Source organism: Aricia agestis, chromosome 19 (genome assembly GCF_905147365.1).
Source record: "Aricia agestis chromosome 19, ilAriAges1.1, whole genome shotgun sequence".
Lineage (NCBI taxonomy): Eukaryota > Metazoa > Arthropoda > Insecta > Lepidoptera > Lycaenidae > Aricia > Aricia agestis.
This window is the reverse complement of record NC_056424.1, coordinates 10,440,025-10,461,971: the sequence shown is the minus strand read 5'-3', so window position 1 is coordinate 10,461,971 and position 21,947 is coordinate 10,440,025. Positions and strand designations below refer to the sequence as shown.

The 21,947-nt window shown below is 37.6% G+C and overlaps 1 protein-coding gene across 2 annotated transcripts in view; it reads left to right on the top strand.

The window, feature by feature from the left end:
* The window catches only part of LOC121736321 (catenin delta-2), a 70,626-nt gene that overhangs the window by 31,610 nt on the left and 17,069 nt on the right, over nucleotides 1-21,947 (top strand). For both annotated transcript variants that reach the window (XM_042127430.1, XM_042127431.1), the window contains exons 3-4: nucleotides 20,894-21,014; nucleotides 21,452-21,574. In XM_042127430.1, coding sequence (XP_041983364.1) covers nucleotides 20,894-21,014; nucleotides 21,452-21,574 — 244 coding nt within the window. The remainder of the gene's footprint in view (nucleotides 1-20,893; nucleotides 21,015-21,451; nucleotides 21,575-21,947) is intronic.

Genomic DNA, 21,947 nt, shown 5'->3' with positions numbered 1-21,947 from the left:
GAAGCGGGTTTCGCAGAATCTAGCATTTTGTGAATTGTGGCATGGTCATTGAGGTTTACCACTTTTTGAACAAAATTTTTATTTTGCTCAAAAAGTGGTCAATAGATTGTCAACTTGAATCCTTATGCTCTTAACTAGAATTGCTAAATCGATTCATTTTGATATTTGCGATGTCAAATTGTTAATTCCATTTCGTACATAAAGAGACCACTTTGAAAAGCCTTCCCTAAAATTGGGACTCGACTTCCGTCAAACATAATACTGGGATTGGACGACCTGCACCACAGTGACACAATACACAGACTTTCAAGGGTAGTTGCCAAAATCGAAAGCCGAATGCTGATATATACTGTTGAATGTCATTTGAGAGCTGTAAGGCATCCATTACACGCTCATGCAAGCGACAGTCAATTCCGTCAATCATGAATTATGTTTGACTGATGGTGAGTGATGGACTGACGAATGGTATTAGACGGTCACTCAATTCTCTTCAGTTTTATGTCAGATTTTCAAAATTATACGTTTCTAATTTTTTCCTATTTTGTCGGATGTGACAACACTCACTCAAAATTCGTGAGATGCAAAAATCAAGATATCCAGATTTTCGTCAATCAACTTCATGTAACCGTCTGTCACGCTCTTATACGGTAGGTTATCCATCAGTTACAGCCATGACTGTGGTAAAACTGACAGCAAAACCTTTCAGTTCCGACAGTGTCATCGAAGTAGCCTTTTGCATGCTTGCGAAAAGAAAACTGACGCTTGCGTCAATTTCATTGCATTCAGTGAAGCCTGAAGGTAGAGACTATTTGCAGCCTGTGTTACCGTTAGGCTGATGCATGATGCTTATAGTCAAAACATGCTTGTCGATGTATACCGAATTCTAGAAATGTTTTGTTTGGTCTGAAATCTGAATTTGGTCGCGTTTAAAAGTTCTAATGAGCTAACTTCGCTCGGCTCGGGTATTGTGAGAAGTATTAACTATTGGCTTGTTATTTGTTAATTTAGTGTTTTGCTCTAACTAGAGTGTGTTGTGCTCTCTAACTAGTGGTTTGACGGGGGAACGTTATAAGGAGTATAATATCACAGTCCCCAAGTTTAAAACTACGATTAAGTAACAACTACAGGACTCGCTGTTTTCCTAACCAAATAACTACTATTTATTAAATTGGATGACCAAACGGGGTTTGAATTTGATGAATGATGATGATGCCACATTAGCTATTTAACCTTGGTTATTGTATTGCAGTACAATAACTTAAATGTCGCATTGCATTAGCCGCAAGGCGACTGCGACGCTGACAAAACTAATAATAAAAATTGATTTGCTGCTGATAGTTTTGTGAGTTAGTTATGAAACATCTTTAAAAGCTGTAACCCGGAGAATTAAATTAACTTTTCAATTATAAAGAAAACATAAATCAATAATAATATTAAAACTTCTATCTCATCACATTTGCTTCAATTTTTTTTGAACGAAGTTACTTATCGCGTGTTCGGCGTAAAGACGGTTAGACAGAACGATATTTGACCTCGACACTTTTTTATTACATAGTACCTGCATGGTAGGGGCAGATCTGCAGTCTTACTGGTTTACGCACATTAACGGTAACATAATATACAAGTTTTTTGAACACAAGAAATAACGTTCCATTCGGGTGTCCATTGACACCTCTAAAGTTTTTTATTTTTATCCTATTTCCGATCATGTTTTGGCAAATTATCCAACAGAAGTCTTTCCCTATGACAAATAATATGCAGAAGTAAAGTAATATTCAAATTACAGTCATCCATTTTGTGTTGCCTCATCGCTACATTAGTTCTATGTTGTGGTCTTCAAGTAGTTTGTCGAAACGGCGATTGCAGCTACCTGATTTACAGTAAAATCTTAGTAAGTGCTTGCTAATCTGTAGTAATTTCTCAAGTTTTTATCAGAATAGGAACTTAGGTCTAAGTGAGAAATCCATAGAATGCATACGATTAAGATTTTGGAGTTCCATTCCTTTGTCATTCCCGCAGATCCGATACTTGTGATCAAAGCTTGTTTATTTCAACCCAACCAAGTTATCGTCTTATTTAGAGGTGGAAACTAGTGTAATCTGCAAAAAAGGGGGTTGTAAACCCCGCGTGGGGTGTCTGCGAAAGAGGGGTGGGGGTATTTAAACCCCCTTACGCGATCGCCCTCTTCACAATCCACGACAATACGGCCTGCCATGCGCTCGGAACGTGACCGTCTTTAATAAGGATAGCTCTAAACGAGTCTCGTTGGTGGAGGATTTAGCGACTCCTACATTGACTTTTAAAGGATATTTAGCACGCGAGAGTTTTCCAATTCTAGTATTCAGCCAACATTCAGGTATGTTTCTCCTTCGATCCAGTCTGTTTGCTACCAATCAATAAAATAGTATTCTCATATTATGCGAATGCCATACGCAAACGGCTGATTTTCCAAGAAATGCCTTTGACGTTGGTTGGAATTTTAAAATGATAGCAATTAAAAGTTTGATAGAAAACTGGTCGAACAAGCAACGAAGCTGCGTTGACGTTGCATGAGGTTGTAGAATCGGGATACTGCATTGACTTTGTAAGAGGTTTAGCAGCTCGCAAGAGTTTCAGTTTTTATTGTGTCTTTATGTTGCCCGGAGTCATGAAAATGAAGGTTTTCTTAGCGTTTTTTTTTTAATGAAATAAGGGGGCAAACGAGCAAACGGGTCACCTGATGGATGCTTTCCATCAGGTGACCCGTTTGCTCGTCTGCCCCCTTATTTAATAAAAAACAACAACAAGCAACGAAGCTGCGTTGACGTTGCACGAGGTTGTAGAATCGGGATACTGCATTGACTTTGTAAGAGGTTTAGCAGCTCGCAAGAGTTTCAGTTTTTATTGTGTCTTTATGTTGCCCGGAGTCATGAAAATGAAGGTTTTCTTAGCGTTTTAAATAACGGGTCACCTGATGGAAAGCAACTTCCGTCGCCCATGGAGACTTGCAGTATCAGAAGAGCTGCAGGTGCGTTGCCGGCCTTTTAAGAGGGAATAGGGTAATAGGGGAGTGTATGGAAAGGAAGGGAAGGAAATAGGGGAGGGTAGGGAAGGGAAGGGAATAGGGGAGGGTAAGGAAGGGAATAGGGTAGGGGATTGGACCTCCGGTAAACTCACTCACTCGGCGAAACACAGCGCAAGCGCTGTTACACGCCTTTGTTTGTACCTTCTTTGGTATAAAGAGCTATTTTTATAAAATGGTCTAACGGGAAACGCCTAGATGGTAAGCGATTTCTGGCGCTATTTCACACTGGGGAAAATAAAATTCGGAACATAAAGCCTTAAGCGATATATCGCTTAGCACTATAGTGCTTGATTTTACCAACGCAAATTATTTCTTTTCAAATTTTTTATCTTTATCTTTAAATGCCTGAAGTTTAACCGAAACAATGCCAGTTTTTAGGAACAAGCTATATTCCAATGTTTATGTCCATTGTCTTACGCTTCTTGTATAAATACGTGCTTTTAGTACATACTTAGTATGTAATGCGGTATGAATTAGCATATTATGTACAAGTGGGACGATCGTTACGTGGGTTATCGCATTGTGAGTATAAACATTGTACCATCTGAGAAATTCGTTCAGAGGCAAATGGCGGATCTATGTTATTTGGTCAGGTTGTGTCAAGTCAATGGTATTAGTTATCTGTCGCCTGTGCTTGGCATATTCTGACCAAATTGAGGTGATCTCTGATAATCTTGCCTTGGAAGTCTTGGAACCGCCAGTGTCTGGGCTGATAATTCGGTTAACTATCCAATAGAAGGTTAGAAGGGTATTAGGATATGCTCGCACTTTGAGATTGTGGTTTAGGCCTTTTAGGTTATGTTATGGCTCTATACATTTTCATAGATTACTCAAGATCGAAATTAGCTGTTCAATATCTTTTAACTAGCTAGGTAGAACGTTTGAGAGCATCTCTCTTTGCTTAATAATTTTCGAGAAGTGTAAGCATACCTTAAGATTTTTAGTTGTTTTGACTTTTCTGTGTTTGGTAGATAAATTCTTTAACCCGTCTCTGATAAGGTCGTTAAGTGGTTCACCTGTTAATAATGCACAGCTGCTCTAGTCTCTGCGGTCAACCTGACATTGGATATGTAAACGAATGGATCACCTGAGAATAATAATGGCGGGAGTTTGGTGTAGTTTGTGGGACAACTTTATGTGTACCGTCTCTAGGATGGCGCCTAAGCTTGGCTGGTATTAGCTGGCAATTACTGGTAAACGACCTGACTATTGTAAAGAGAATTATTCCAAACGTTATCAGACGATTTAGCCAGTCCCTCTCTCCCTTCCCCGAGTCGATTTTCCTTCCAAAATTTATTACGTACTTTTTGGACCGGCCCTTGTTAGTTGTGGTAAGATGTCTTACCAAAAATAACTCTAAGCTCACTAGGAGGTACCTAGTGAGCTTAGAGTTAGAGTATATTAGAGTTGTTTACTTATATTAAAGTAATTAGCAAACAAAATAAATAATTTAATATCTTGCATCATGCATGCTAAGAGAATTTAAACAACTTTAGTGTGTTTAAACTTTAAAGTTAGCTATTAAAATGCAAGTCGGTTGAATTTAAATTAGATTGCATACTTTGAGCGTATACCGAAATTAACGCTTTTCAGTTCGCAAGTCGCAACGATGAAACGGTTGTGAAATATTTAATGTATATAGGAGTACAAGGATTTCTAGTCCTTCTAGTAGCTGTTATTACCCGATTGTGCAAGGAGGGTTATGTTTCTGAGTGTATGTGTGTAGAGTGGTAGTCTTTCGGACTTACTACAAAAGATTTGAACGCCTGTTGAACAGTTGATTAGAGAAAAAATCAGTACAAAATGGTCTCAAAACAACTGTTCAACAGATGTTTAATCTTTTTGTGGTAAGACCGTTTGAGTCTAGCTGCACCGTGTTTCCTGCAGTTTTATCTAATTTTGGATCGTGATCTGGATTAAAATAATGTCTGGACGAAGCTAGGTGTATTTTAACTTATTTAAAATCACCACACCCTGTTTAAAAAACAATATTTCGAAGTTTTAATGGTATTTGTAGCCTATCATGTAACATAAGATTCAAGTAGATTCTGCATTCTACATTTTCCATACAGGATTTTTGATGCAAACCTATCTCCTAGGCTTGTCTTATGCCTCCTAGCCAGTCCTAGCTACTTGATGCCTACATTATCAGTCAACGTATCGTTCGTGTCGTATTTATTTCACACACGTCCACCAGGCGTGGCCATTGTTGGGAGCGATCGGGTATCTATGCAGGAATGTGTATCCCTGATCATTTGAATGCGTTGCATAATACGAAAAAATCGCCCAAGTGCGGGTCCAACTCGCGGACAAATGTTTCCGTAGCATTTATTGACATCGAGGATTAAGCAGGAAATGTTTTTTATTTTGCCATTTGTCTACGAACCCAAAATATCGCCCATGTGCAAGTCGGTTTCGCGTACAAAGAGTTTGTGCTAAAGGCAAACATACCCAAAACGGCGTTTGTTGAATGGGAACTCCCCTTTTAGCAGAAATATTTGTGAAAATTTCAACTGCCTCGCTATCGCGTTTCCTGAAATGCAGCCTGGATACAGACAAACAGACATAAACGTCTCAGTAATAGGGTCCCGTTTTTACCCTTGGGTACGGAACCCTAAGAATGCTCACGTCGTTGCGTCGCGTCGGTAAGTCACCATCTCACCACAATCGCGAGTCACCCATGCGGGGACTGTTTACTGTATTGCTAATTTAGGGTTAACTGTTCGTGGGTTTTCTTGTGTGCCTGTAGACCCCACGTTGGGCAATGATGGATAACATGATTGTGAAGCTGGCTTTAGCACACCGATTATGGGCAATCGTAGACGAATAGAAAGAGTTATTCACATACGCTCACAATAGCTATATTATAGTGATTGGTGGTGGAGAGGTCATATTGTCTTTATGCCCTAAGCGTCTGCTTTTCTGCATTATCAACGAAATAAGTGGTCGCAATGCCCTTACAGACAGCAATATCAGCCAAATTAGGCCTTGCAGTAATGACTGAGGACTGAAGAGCTAGGTTCGTGTACTGATCAGGCTTAGTACTTCGACTACTTAGTACTTAGATTTCCGAAGTAAGTCAACTTCCAAGTAATTTTACAAAATTTCCTTGACCATATCACAATAGACATAACTACCCATATTTCAACGCAAAGGGCTCAGGACAATCAATGGGCTACTGACAATACGTCAGCAATCAATTTAGACAAACTGAATACGCCCCGCGAACACGGTAAACCGTAATAAATCAAAGTTTTCGCGTTTTGGAATTCACGCTTTAACGAGGTTTTGTATGATTCACGAGTCTGCCATCAAATATTTCTTTCGAAATAATGTTGTTGATGTTCGAAATAAAATTGTTCCTCTTTTCGTACGTGATGTTTGTTAAAAAGTTATTTGACAACGGTTATCGCGAGTCAACAAGCAGGAGATTGTAAGTCAAGAGAGACGGACAGGAGTAGTGTGTGGTGTTTTAGGCCTCGTTTTAAGCCTCCCCATGAAGGGCTAGTACAGGCGATTACGAACTTGAAGAGGGATAAATAATATATATATTTTGTCAATTATTGACGTCCACTGTGCGTGCTATAGAGAGCTCCGAAACCCTGGCCCAACATGGAGATGAGCTTGACTTGAAGACACCATTTTGACTCTACTTCTCTACTTTTGCGAGCCTGGCTTACATTTGCTCCGTGTGTAACATTTACCAATCTTCGAAAGGTTATATATAACATTTGACAGTCTCATAAAATTGGCCTATATAAATCAAACTATATTCAAATAAGTGTTATTAAAATAATCATACCCTACGCGAATACCTCATTATTTGTCACAAATATGATACATTTCATACATTTTACTTGCAAAGCATTAGTAGAACGTGGGAAGTCTAAACTAAAACTAGGAGTTTTCGTTTTTCACACGTTTTTGTGATTCGCCGATATGGTGTAAAAGCGTTCGGTTGATTAGGACCTTAGAGATCGGAAAGCTTGGAGACTATCTGTAGATGAAAAGATGCTGTATCTTTTCGATGTCTAAAAGTATCTGTTGAAGTTTAAAACTTCTGTTAAAGCACAACTTTTAAACTTTATTTTTCGAGAATTTTGTGAATTTTTCCAGGAGTTCCCGAATTTCTAACGCCGGTTACTTTCGTCAGGGCCATAACGTAGACTTAAATTTCAAAAAGTGTAAAAAAATACCCATTTTAAAAAGCGTATTAAGGATTATTTAAAATTATTTTATTGACGAGAATTTGGTTCAATTTCTGGACATATTCGTTACAGTTTGCAACGTCTTGAACGTCCGTGGTCTCTTCGATAGATTGTGATTTGTAACTTATGTACGAAGTACGGAACAAGGAAATTGGATCATCAATAGTTTGGCGTTCTGAAATTGGTCATGTTACAGATTTTGATGAATTTGATATGTATGTAGATTGTAGAGTAGACCACGGAGTTGGTTACCTTATAACTCATAAGTACATACTTTTTGTTGGTAGTACAGTTTTGGTTTTCCTTTAGTGTAAGATGAAATGGCCCAGCACACATTCCCAACACTGCAACTCCTGTGTCGCCAGGATCAACAGTGGTACTCGTAAGTGGTAACCAACCATCACCACGAAAACCCTTTGATATGATATCAGGGGTATCCGAAGGACAAGCTCAATCCGTCTTGGGACTGGGCGAAATTAATAAGAAGAAATGGCACTTGTATACTTCGATTCAGATTTTGATTTAAATATGAACTAAAATGTAACTTTAATGTGCCATTGTATTTCTTTCTCGTGCGTTTAAAACGTGACATTTATATTGCTAGCATTAAGTATAACCAATTTGAGTTTACATTTGTATCAGAATGAATCGAATTATATAATGTAGAAGTTCACATGTGACCCACATTCCTCCTTGCACAAGTATGGTCCGTTATTTTCGGGCTTCACCCTATTTTCGCATTGTTCGGAAAGTTATTATAACTAGCATAATGGAAGCTTGTAACATTGTAAGACTTGTAAGGCTTTACACATACATATTTCCTAAGTAAGTGAACTTTCTTATGTAAGAAGTACAAAGTTGCCATTATGATTCATGCAAGGTTTTATACTTGCAAAAAGATTTTTTTCTACGTTTTCGTTCGCTGTAGCAATGTCGCGTCGATTTCAGAAGCTTCGCTAGCTCGCTCAGTATCTGGTCTAACCTAACCTAACCCAGGTGATCTGACACATTTTATTTGGACTCCACAATTTTACACCTGCGGCCCGCAAAATGTGTGGCATCTACACTCGCTTTGTTCACCGGATGTGCTCGCAATACCAAACATGCTACGCTATTTAAAGATAAGTTGGCAATTATTTTTATAAATAGGAAACGCCTAGCCTTTTTGTGGAGATTTTCTTAAAGGAGTAGATGCTTACCCAGTACTCTGACTCAACTTTAGTGCAACAATAATGCTGCTTTGAAGTTTATTGTCCATGTACCGATTATGTAATGAAGCTAAGTATTTCAGCGGCTCTGGGCTCCCGGCTCCTGTATCTCCATTTCATTTCCTTCTTTTTTTTTTTCGATTTTTTTATTGAAGATTTTCATCGAAGAATTGAAAGAATATCAGCATAAGATCCTAGAGTATGAACAAACAGGTGCATGCACCGGCTATTGACAGTGTCACGTTACCCGCTTGACCCATTTCCACGTGCGCTTCGATAAAAAACGATTATTTCAGTACATTCGATACCGAGTGGGGCACTAGGGATCTTCCAGTACCTTTTAGGGCGTTTAAGGTTACCTTCTTACCCTTTTAGTTCTTAAAGCCTCTATTCATGAAAAAACGACAGTTTTCAAATTGTCACTTACTTATTCCACCCGGCCATGTCTTCAATTATATTTACGCAGCGTACAACTATTAAAAGTTCGCTGTTTTTGTCTGCCATACCGCTTTTTAAATATGCCAGGCAAAGACACTCAGAACTTCTATAGGTTATTTGCTATCTAAAGTGGTTTGTGTTATGTGTATTATTTTATGCAGTAGTTATAAAATTTCATGGTTAACTTTTCCAAACGAGATGTTTGATCTTAATTACTAAGCGTAGGCAGATTGTTTCTAAATTAATGTAATTTTCTGGTTTATCTGGTCTGGAAGAATGGTGTTAAGCTCCATACAGTCGGCTTACTAAAGGCCCCGACTCCTAACTTATACATTAGGCAGAGTTTTAATGAGTCTTAATTACAGCGATGAAGTCATCGACCAAAGGGTTTGGAGCCCTAATGTGGAACAATTACGGTACGGCAGCTGATGGCACGTGTCAAAAGCTGGTGCGTTTACCTCACGTTTTAACCTTTGATTTGGTTTTGTAGGCTTCTATACATATTATAAAACAAAGTCGCTTTTTTTCCCTTATGTCCCTTTGTTCCCTTCAATCTTTAAAACTACGCAACGGATCTTTCAGTGTTAGATAGCCCATTTATCGAGGAAGGCTGTAGGCTATATTTTATCACGCTAAGACTAATAGGAGCGAAGAAATAGAGGAAAATGTGGAAAAAAACGGGGAAAATTATTTGATACTGAACTACTGGTCCGATTTGAAAAATTATTTCAGTGTTAGATAGCCCATTTATTGAGGAAGGCTATGGGCTATATTTTATCACGCTAAGACTAATAGAAGAATGTGGAAAAACGGAGAAAATTATTTGAAAGGGCTTATCTCGCGAACTACTGGAGCCATTTTTATTTTATTTGGCACAGATAAGAAGTAGACCACGTGAAGGATCATAGGCTATCGATTTTAATCATTTTTTCAGTGGCTATATATTTTATACCCGTGCGATGCCGGGGCGAGTCGCTAGTTATATTATAATGCTATTCTCATGAAATGCCAAACGCGTTGTGATTGGTCAAAAATTAAAATCCAAAAAAAAATGTCGTTTGATGTTTACGAGGATACTATAGTTTCTACTTTCTTATGTCACTGGGATACTGTTTTGCAGTTTGAAAGGATCTGGAAGACTGGACTGGATTCAAGCTTTACTTTTGTTGAATTAAAATAGCAAAATGGGTGCACTGAAAATAATAATAAAGTCACTCCTATTATGTGTTGCTACATTGAATCCAAGTTATTCGCATTTGAACAAACTTTCGCATCTAAATATTAAGAATATTAGAACGTGCATATTTCAGACTCATAGTGAATGCAGCCAAGTCCAGGTAGACTAATAGCAGCTAAGTTTTCTCCAGCACGCGCTCGGCTATTTGTTACCACTTAGTATAATAACTCCGCGCAACAGGTGCCCCATAGAAAGTTGCGTAGAATATTTTTAAGAGAAAGTTCCATGGTAATATTATGTCTTTGCTAATGTTCGTACAAGTTATGCGAAGAATCTATCGTTAGTCGTTACAATCGATGTAATATATTATCCCCCTTACTAATAAACGCTATATAAGCTTTGAATAGTTATACAGTGTTTTGTCTTCTTCAATCCAATTAAAAATGTCACTTGTGTGACAGGAACTAAACACTGTATAACTATTCAAAGCTTATACAACGTTTATTAGTAAGGGGGGAATATGTATTAGGTATGCCTTTTTTGCCTTATGCCTAGTTGAATTGTGAATGTTCAAAATCTTAGTCGCATCTTGAATTTTTTAACGCGATTTTTCCGGGATAAAATGTACCCTATGTCCTTTCCCGGGACTCGAAGTATCTCGTTCGAAATTTCAGCGAAATCGGTTGAGCGGTTTGGGCTTATTATCTTAACAGAAAGACAGATAGAAAAAAAAATACTAGAAATTTGAAAAAACTTCGGCTTCTGCTAAAATCGACTTTACTACAATAGTAGTATAGTACTACTTTTGTAGTAAAGTCGATTGTTTTAATTTTTATATAAAAATTAAAACATTATAGTCCAATAAGCTTCTGTTCAATGGATGCCATAAAAGTTTCAATATCAATATCGATAGTACCGGAGCCCGCGGCGTTTTGTATTATAACAATTGATTTTAATGAGTATTACCTATTAGTGCTATTGTTGTTTTTTTATTAAACTTTAAGCCCTTTATAAAAATATCCATATTGTGTTTATCAGCCTTATTCATGTTTCGTCCTTGCCTATCAAGCAACATCACACTTTGTACCTATGACTTTAAAGTCATGATGGACGAAACGATGGCAAAGTGTAGAGGTCATGCATCGAAACCCGGACCCAATTTTCAAAACCCGGGTTTTCGGGTAAGAATGTGGTTAATGAAAACCGCGTACCCGGGTTTTTTGAGCATTATCGGGATTTTTTACAATTCAATAACCCGGTTTTCGAGTACCAGGAAAACCCGGATATGATGCCTTAGTACAGGGCATATAACATATTCGTCTATTTTGTCCAAGATCGACGTCAATATTGCATATGATGATGTCTGTCTATAGACAGCTTCACAACCTGGGTTATTCATCGTGTTCGTGGCCCATTATGAATATAGACACCATTTTGGCTCTACCTTTGCGATTTGCCAGTCCGTCACCCATATCTAGGACCGACGCATGATGACAATCATGGCCATCCATCATGATTCATGACCAACCTTTTAAAACAAACTAAAATCCCACCGTTTAGTCCTCAGACGTTGCTTATTTTAGAATACTTTTAAAATGTAAACCTTTTAAGTTTATTACTTTTCTCCGGATGTCCTAGCGAGGGCTTGTCTCTTTTTAGTTGAAACCTTTCGTATAAACTTTATATATTCAGTATTTTCACCATTGGATTTTATGACGTAAAGTAGAAAGCTTTAAAAGTACCTACAACTTACAAGTAAACTTTAAGTTTGTCGCAAAGTTTGTGATATGCAAATTTGAACTTTATTTAGTAAGTAGAGAATAAAATTTAAATTTCAAATGCAAAGAGTTTGTGTTTAGTGTGAGCCGACCCTAAGTTTAATTTGTTGTTAACATAGTAATTTATGTTTTCTCCATTGTGTAGAGCCTGTGTTTTGGGATTAAATTAGTTTATCTAATAATAATTATAATGTAAATGAAATATTAAATACAGGTAAATATGCTAAATTAATTTTGTAATTACACTGAACAACATCATATTATTTATTTCGTGTTATAGAAATTAAAAAAATAGCTCTGACGGTATTTTTACTCAGTTAGGTATTTGAAAGATATGTGCATTAGATGCCGTTTTTGCCGTCAGTGATAAGTAGTATTTTTAGGGTTCCGTAGTTTTAAATAAGCTCCTTGTCTAAATCAGGAAAATTAAAAAAATATATAACTATATACTGCTCTATTACATTTTGTGTACCTACTTATAGTTATTACTTATTAGTTACTTCCCGGTATTTTAGAATTATACTAAATCTGTACTTGCTAAGACTTCTATCGTGCTGTAGCTGTTGCAGTTTTCAGTGTTATACAAAGCGTTAGCCTTTTTCGTCGAGCTCTTGGACTATAATACCACACTATACTTTACGAGTCGGTGGTAAGTGGTGGCTACTGGGTGCACCGTAAAGTCCGTAACTGATATACGTGACGATGTAATTAACTCGCTAAATACCGTGACGCCCATTGATTTTTGCCCGCTGCATGCGTTTTTCAATACATTAGATGTCATGGTGGTGTAGTGGTTTAAAGCTTAGCTGTTGATGAAGGTCGTGGAAGAAATATAAGTATAAAAAATTAAGAAATAAAAAAAAAGTGCTGTTCCTGCAACGACCGAGCAGATGATGATGATTGATGAATTATGGCTAAGAAGTTATTAGTTATACAAAGAACACAACTAGATCGAAAATGGGGTTAAAATTGTTTTAAATTTTGGTTAGGAGTTAGGACGATGCCGGCTGATCACTTGATTGTCTGACAAGAAAGATCCATACATCGGAATGGTATGTACGCGGAGCTCATACAAAGAGGAGCTGGCCTAAGCAACTGTGCACTGTGATTTTCAACTAGGTCCTGACGTCATCATTGTGGGCGGGGCTTAAGTCAGTACACTTTCAGCGTTTGTCAGGTGCACACGTAACAAGACTCCCAATAAATTGGTGTTTTCTGCGTATTTAACAAGGAAAGGATGAAGTATTGTGTTTTATAATGTCGAAAACACTCAGACAGACGTTCTGATAATATAATTACCATCACATTTCATTTGGAAATAATTTTAAATGTAATTTAATATATAAAAGTTCTAGAACATTTCAGCTTTCAGCGTTAATTATACTACTTGACACTAGGTGGCCAAACCTTTGAAAGATAATATAGACGTAAATGCGTATAATTTTGCATACGTTTATTACAATAATCATACTTGAATACTGAAAACCATTATACACTTAGTCTTAAACACATTTAATAGCTAAAACCATGATTATATAGCTTTTATTATGATATTACTTATAAACCGCCATCTGTCGTCACCTATGATAACTATTTGAAACGTAAAAAATATCCAGGGCCGTAGTACGTCCCATAATATTCAAGACAAAATGACATCTAGTGTAAGATAGCTGAACTACGTATTAACATCAATATCGACCTAAGCTAGTAGTTTGGCTTTTAGCCGATAGATGAAATATTGAGAAGTGGGCGTAGCTTGACACCCCCTCACCCCGCAAATTGTCACGCGTTGTTTCATAAGGAAACTTGATTACAACACCTCCTCTTAGTATTAGCTCCGTGGGTATGTAAGACGCTCCTGCGCCTGAAATCTTCGACTGTGTCAATTCATCCGCCTCACTAGGTTATAGCAAGACGACAGACAGTGCTCTTGTGTAATGCGCGTACACTTGGGCACTTTATAAAATCCCAATACCTAGCGGAATAGAGCAACAATCTCGAGCTGTCAAACGAAACCAAAATTGGTTTTCATCTGTGTGAAAAATATGTGTACATATACGCATACACAAGCATGCGGCACGTGCCAACTGGGCGTAAAAAAAGAGTGCTGCTGCCATGTACACATCTCTTTTTATCACGCAGTGTTACTGATAGTGATATCTCTCTTGCTCAGGCCTTCCGCTAGGTATATTAACTTTATGATCCCAACGTAGCTTGTTTTAAAAAAACTGGTCACAGTCACCGAAATCGGAGGATACTATTAATTTGCAGTGCCCGGAGCGCTTTAAGATTAATATGTAGAGCTACCGACTTATTAATGGTGTTTTCTGAGACTGAGGACTCTTCAAAAGTTTATTCATTTCTCAAAGACGTAACTTAGAAGTGTTTTGTGGTATGCGGTAAAAGCTGACAGGAAATAAGTCTGCAAGCCAGTAAATCTTTATATTATATGGAAGCTATATACACAAAAATTAATAATCGAATTATAAAAATGACTAAATGACCCGGTGAACTTCGTATCCACAGACATAGATCATGATAGATACCGCATGTGTATGTACTTCGCGTGCCATATCGCGCTCCCAAACGACGAGCAATGCTCGTCTTTCGAAAGTCTGTTCTTTAGTCTGCCAGCGGAATCGGACGTCAATCGGAATTTTAAAAATGCCTAAATGCCTAAAAGTGCCGTATTGAGCTGTAGAAATTCGAATAGAAACGTTAGCCTAGACAATGGGCACTTTTCTTCTCATCAGTACATAAAAAGTGGCACGCTCGTTTTCATACAAATGGAGCGACATACGGTATCTACATTGATCTATGTCTGTGTTCATATCACTTCCCTGAGAGTTCTATCCTAATATGAACCTTCCGTGGACATCCACGAATAGAATAAAATTAGCCGTTCAAATCTGCTCAGTCTTTCTAGAGCTTTAGCGACACTAACTAAATTTTTTTTTGTTAAATACAGATTATTCGTTATAATTGAGTTTGACTCCTCAATTCGTGTGATGTCAGCTCAAGGTTCTTCGTACCTGATTAATAAAAAAAAGACAAAATCCGCGGGTATTGACTGAGTCACCGGATCCGTGAAGTCAAGAGCGAAACTTTTTATTTATGCTAAATTCCTGGCCTTCGAAAAAGGATTCTTGATTTCCCCGCCAAGTTTTTAATTATTTCTCAAAGTTTTGGTGTTTTTTTTTTTACCCTTTTCGTATTTAAATGGGCTAGCCGCTAGTATAATTTCTAAGGCTGAAAGTTTTGTCATTAGAATTGGATGGGATCGAATGTAAGGATTGTTTCTCTAGTGTCGTGGTCGTTAGATGATAAGTTTGGACTTTGGTATTAGTCTTTGAATCTTAGCAATAGAGCCCTTTTTTCTACAAGTTATTCTAGGTATAGTTTAGTATTTGGTACTTTGTAAATGACTAAAAAGATTTTAATTAGGCGCAGATTTAGATGAAACACTACGAGAGGTGCAAAGGGACACCCGAATGGAACGAAGTTATTTCTTATGTTCTAAAAACCTGTTACATACATATTACATATACACTAAAAAAAAATATGAAAAACACGCCATCTAGTTGACGCACAGGAATACTATCAACGCCCTCTGCATGACCATGAAAAAGTCACAATAAAAAAGTGTCGAGGTCAAATATCATTCTGTCTAGCCTTTACGCCGAACGCGCGATAAGGAACTTCGTTCCAATAAAAACTAAACACAAGACGTACCGTAATAACTATAAGGAAATTTATAAATGCTATACTACTAAGAACGATACTTGCCCCTATTCCCTAAGCTAAGCTGTAGCCTACGAATAATAAAAACTAAGGAATCGTAACTCCCATACTATTACCGTATTAAAGACGAACACCTAAAAAAGCCCAAGCTCCGGCACAAAAGTAAGGTATCTCAGTTTTTTTGTATATTTTATTAGTAAAAGAAATGTATATGTGTCATTGCCGCAAAAAGTGGCTTTAGTAAAAAAATTGCTATTTTATTATTTTCAGGCGTACCTAACAATTTTAGTTTAAATTACTTTTATGAAATGTTTTAAACAATCACTAAACATACAAAAACACTTTGTGTGCTGCAGAATAATTTGAATCGCCAAAGAGTAGCGTTTCGCAGATTGGAAGCTGATAATCAGCACCTGACTGACGTGGAACCGTACGAGGAACTAATTCTTTTTTTTTTTTTTTTTTTTTATGAAATAAGGGGGCAAACGAGCAAACGGGTCACCTGATGTAAAGCAACTTCCGTCGCCCATGGACACTCGCAGCATTAGAAGAGCTGCAGGTGCGTTGCCGGCCTTTTAAGAGGAAATAGGATAATAGGGGAGGGTAGGGATGGGAAGGGAATTGGGGAGGGTAGGGAAGGGAATAGGGTAGGGGATTGGGCCTCCGGTAAACTCACTCACTCGGCGAAACACAGCGCTAGCGCTGTTTCACGCCGGTTTTCTGTGAGAACGTGGTATTTCTCCGGTCGAGCCGACCCATTCGTGCCGAAGCATGGCTCTCCCACGTATAAAAGTCTGATTCTGATATCAGTGGGAACGTACCACGTCAAGTTGGCCCGTTCCTACTGTAGTGAACATGTGAAGCGGACCGGAGTGTATGAGATTGAGCATTACCAACACACAGAACGAATACGGTTAAATAATGAAGAAGAAGATCAACAGAAAACATTAAGAGGATACACCAGGGGCTAGAGAAATGAAAAAAAGTACGTGTAATATCTATAGCTGTCTCCCTTACCTCAAGCCTATACCGCAGAACGCGATAGAGACAACTGCAGAAAATCAACGATTCGTTGTCCCCTGATTCCTTCTCCAAAACTTAACCGATTTAAGTACTTTTTTCATTAAAGATTAAAAAAAGGCTTGAGCTGTGTTCCTATGTTTTGCTTTTTTTTGTATAATCTAGCCAAATCTGTTTTCTGGACGTTTGAACACAGCGGAAAATCTGGCCATTTTTTTGGGTTTTTGAACGTTCATATCTTATTTAATAATTAAAATTATGAAAAAAAAGGAAACATAGGGACATTGTATTAGTGGCCGTAAATATTCAGGAAAAAAATTATCACTCTACTAGCATTATCCAGGGAGGAAACAGGGGACAGCGTTTGTATGGAAAAAAGGGCGGTGTGGAATCCTCTTAATTCGATGCAGAATACAATCGAGACACGTGAGAAGCAAAACGTGCTATACGTATATTCTTTATGACATCGAAGGACAAGGCAGAAACGCGATCAAGGAATATTACTGTTCATGCATACACGGCCGCAGGACACTCTGAAGTTGCGCTCATGTAATAAGCGTTCTATATTATCTTGGTTGGGCCCGTCATAACAATGAAATAGAGCATCCTGCGGCCTTTTTAGACGAAGTATTGATGGATATCGAGTTGTAACCAAATAAAATGATAAATGGTAAAATAATAATAGTTTTATTTTTTAATCATGTGCGTCTAAACATAAAGTTACGACACACTCTTATATACTTATTTTCACTAAATCTTATCATTCTGTTTATTTTCCCTATGTACTTATATAAAAAAGATCGGTATAATAATACTAGCTGTCCCGGCAAACGTTGTTTTGCCATATAAATAATTTTTGGTATGAAAAATAGATGTTGGCCGATTCTCAGACCTACTCAATATGCTCACAAAATTTCATGAGAATCGGTCAAGCCGTTTCGGAGGAGTACGGGAACGAACATTGTGACACGAGAATTTTATATATAAGAAAACACAAGTAATCCTTTGCTTAATGGGGATGCCCCATATTTTATGTGATTTTATTGAAAAATAAAGATTTATTATTATTATGTATTTTAGAAACTTAATTCATTATCATTTTATAACATTTTGGAGTCGATTTGTTCAACGTAATGTATTTTCAATTAGCGCCTGAAAAAATCTAAAAGCATTTTTTTCTATCTTAGCCACATCCTGCGGCAAACACGCCTATCACAAAATGTTACACTTAAAATACACAAATAACTGAGATACATATCTTCTGCGCCGGGTCTTGGGTAATTTTCTATGAAGTTTGGGTGTTCTCCTTTGGTTCCTTTTGATCTGTCATTGCGAATGTATTGAAATGTGTACCTGGTACACTTTTTTGACAAGTATTGTGGAGCATGTTTTTTGACGGAGTTACTTTTCCTTAGTTTTTATTATTCGTAGGCTGTAGCAATAAAATTAAAATCATAATATTAATACGCGAACGAAAAACTTTGCAACCCTTTTTACGAATAATGGGGAAACGTAGGTGCATGAAATTTTGCACAGTTATAGTTTATAATATGGTGAAGGAGTGCATCGAACTAATATTATTTTGAAATTATGCTTTTATCATACATTTTTTTAACAAATAAAACATTACACACACTACAACACACACACGTGAGAAATGACAGATTTTTGAGTGACAAGCCTATACATACGAATTATACTCTTTTATTTATGCTTGAAGTCTGTTGACAACAAGTTGACAAATTGAAAACGGATTATAGTTTTTTTTATTGAATCTAAGATACTATTAGACAATACTTACACGGCCAGTCTGAGATCAGCTAAGTCCCAGAGACAAGAGTTGAAAAAAAAAAGATAAAGTCAATGTTTTTACAAAATATACGTAGGTAGTAGTCCTAATGTCGTTGAAACTAAGGTCGAATTTCGACCATTGGGCGATCTCTAGTAAAAGTTAAATCGTTATCTTAATAAAAATATTTCATAAAATCTAAAAATGTTCCAACTTTGAGACAGCTTTGTTTTCAGAATCATAAAAAAACTTAGTAATCATAGCTAATGCGTATTACTTTTCTTCGCTTTATAACTTTGTTCTTACGAAACTCCTTAAAAATATAATAAATGTTAATTTAAAACTACTTATCCTATTCCAGTTTCTCAAACTACAAGAGCTAAAATTTTGTTTGGTTCAGACTTCTGCGTTATAACAAGTTTTAGAAGCAAGATTTTTGATTTTATATTTTCTTTGTCTAAACTTAGTTACGTAATTGAAATCCATATACAAATGCGAAAGTGTGTCTGTCTGTCTGTCTATCTATTACCTCTTCACGCTTAAACTGCTGATCCGATTTTGATAATGAAGATACTTAATACTTTGCGTTCCGGCAAAGGACATAGGACATTTTTATCCCCGAAAAATTTTGGCGCAACGAAGTTGCAGGCGTCATATAGTTAAAGTTCTAATCTATTTTGTGACCTACAAATTCCATCTACCTACCTGCCAATCGACATTACCTCCTTCCTAGAAGAGCCTCCGCAAATTCCTCAAGTCACCGTCTTGTTTCAAAAATGTTTTTCCTCATATTGAAAACACGGGAATTGTTAGCGAAACTAAATTGACTCTATGAAAAGAGTGCGGCTCTTTTATCGCGGGCCGCGCCACAATGTGAAAACCCTTACCTCCAGCCCTTTGTGACGAGGTTTAATGTACTTTAGACTTTATGTCTAAGGTGATAGGATTTAAAAGGAAGTGTTAGAGACGAACGTTTGTATGAAGCTAATCATGTTAATTTTTATGCAAGTTTTTTGATGACTGCGCGTTCATTTGAAAGAGTAGTCGTCAAGCGATTGAGCTTTGGGCTTAGGTTAGATTAATTGATATTTGATAGAGTCCCGTCGTATAGGCGCGTCGTCGTATTAGGTATACATTTTCCGATGATAACAATTATAACCGGATAACTGAGGGCCAGATAATCGTGTTTCTAGTGTTTATCACGCCGGCTTTCTACAGGCTCAATGGAGCCTTCGGGCCAGCGCAGACAGTACGAAGCGCAGCGGAGAGGATTTTATTAACGCACTCGAAAATCAACTTTAAAATTATGACACTAAAGTGCGATAAGGGATTCCCGCGTATCCTCGAGGACGCGCGAGCATTTCTTGTAAGGTTCAAGCATTTAAATGCACTTTAGTCTAATAATTTTAAAGTTTATTTTCAGATGCGTTAGTGAAATCCTTTCCGCTGCGCTCCTTTCTGTCTGCGCTGACACTTCCTCAAATCTCAGAAGTTGGAAAAGTGCATAGGTGGTTTTCTACAAGGCGGATACAACCCAGAGAGGATGTTGAAAAAGCGCGTAGGTTTGTTAGCTCTCGTTTCTATTGTCGAAACCTCCGAAACAAAATAAGGTCGAAACACTCGAGTGAAAGTTTCCTCCAAATTAGGAATTATTTTTTAAACTCTTTCGTAGTAAGTATTTATTATTCGAAGCCGGTAGGCGAGTTTTTCCCATGAAACAAATAGGGCTTTTACAGCTTAGAATTTACATAAGTACTAGTACTTAGTACTACTCCATGCTAATGTACGTTTTTACGTCGAGTTATATTTCCACGTAGTCCCTTGGTGTTTGACCTAATTGAGACTGTGTGTTTTAAATACTGTATTTTATTTGAGTTTTAAATCTTTCCTGTTTGATATTTGAAGATATGCCTTGTGAGATCCCAATTAAAATGTTTTAAAATTAGTATTTGTTTTTTTTTTTTTTTGACGGGCATAAAATATGTTATTTATAACTTATATTATACCTTATCATGCGAATGACTGAATCTAGAAATTAGATATGCAGTACGCTCAAGGATTAATTTGTAATAACGCAAAAATGCCTGGTTTCTTAGGTATAGAAAACGCCGAACATTTTATCCTTCGAAAGCCCTACACGCAAAATTAAATAGAAATACTTGCCGTTACCTCAGAATATAATATATTACTAGTACCAACCGTTACCGAAAAACCATTTATGTCCAATTGTAGGCCCAATTTCACCAACGACTGTTAAAATTAATGTTCGATTTAGTATCATGTTACCTCTTTTATTTCTCATATGAATAAAGGAGAAGACATGACATAACAAGCTGTTAACACTAATACACGTTGGTGAAATTGTCCCTAAGTTTGTCTCAACGAGCTGTTAACACTAACAGACGTTGGTGAAATTGTCCCTAAGTTTGTCTCGTTTACAATGCCGTATTAACCTCATCTTTCTTTCCAGCAACGGTCCGGTGGAGGGGGCGTACGGGCAGCAGCACAGCCCCGTGTCCCGCTCCGACGCCTCCACCGAGGACGCCGAGCTGTCCGCCGCGCTCGCGCATCAGCACCATCTCGCTATGCAGGTATATTACTTATACCAGAGAGAAATGTACTGTAGTTTATTGGTGTTGTGTCTTTAGACGTTGGCTTATTATAAAGGCGACCACGAAAATATAGATACGCAAAGTCGTCGTCGACGTGTCGAATGTAGAGATGCGCAATTGTTCATACAACATGTTGTATTATAACCCTGGCTTAAGAAGAAAGGGCAACACAACGACTATGATACAAAGCCCGTGTTCATACTAAACGCTAATGAGAGGTCGAATAGAAAAGATTCGTGTGGCTGCAAAGGATCTGGAGCCATCTATACACAAAATTACTCTTTGTCTCTCAAGCCTGAAGCCACACGCCAAAACAGTCTTGCAAGTCTAACTTCTACTGTGTTTTATTGTCACTTCGTAAAGTGTAGCTAACTTCATCTCTCCAACCGTTCGTGAGTCGTAGCTTCACGTTTCAGGCAGGGGAATATCCTGTGGGCGGGGGCGTGGAGGGTGATTACGGGCAGTATGTGTCGTCCCCCGCGGCTCACTACAACCACATGGGTCACCTCACCATGGCGCCGTCGCAGAAGTACCCACATGTGAGTTACAAGATGCTTACTTTTAGAAAAAATAACAACAGCCGACCCTTCAATCTCACAAAGCTGCCATATATTAGGGATTGAGAGATTTGAGAGCTAGGATATTTATACGTACTATCAGAAAAGTTGATTCATAGGTCAATTCAGACCGCAACGCGACGCGTAGATGCATTCCTAAATTTGTATTGAATTGACAGACTTGCATATTATGATATTGTCTAAAGCAGTTGAAATCTGTCAATTCAGTACTGCAGATGTGCATCTACGCGTCGCGTTGCGGTCTGAATTGACCCTTAGGCTTCTGTCAAAATTGCATTAACTGATGACCGGGCTTTAATAAACCTCTAATATTTGTATGTATGGAACTAGTATA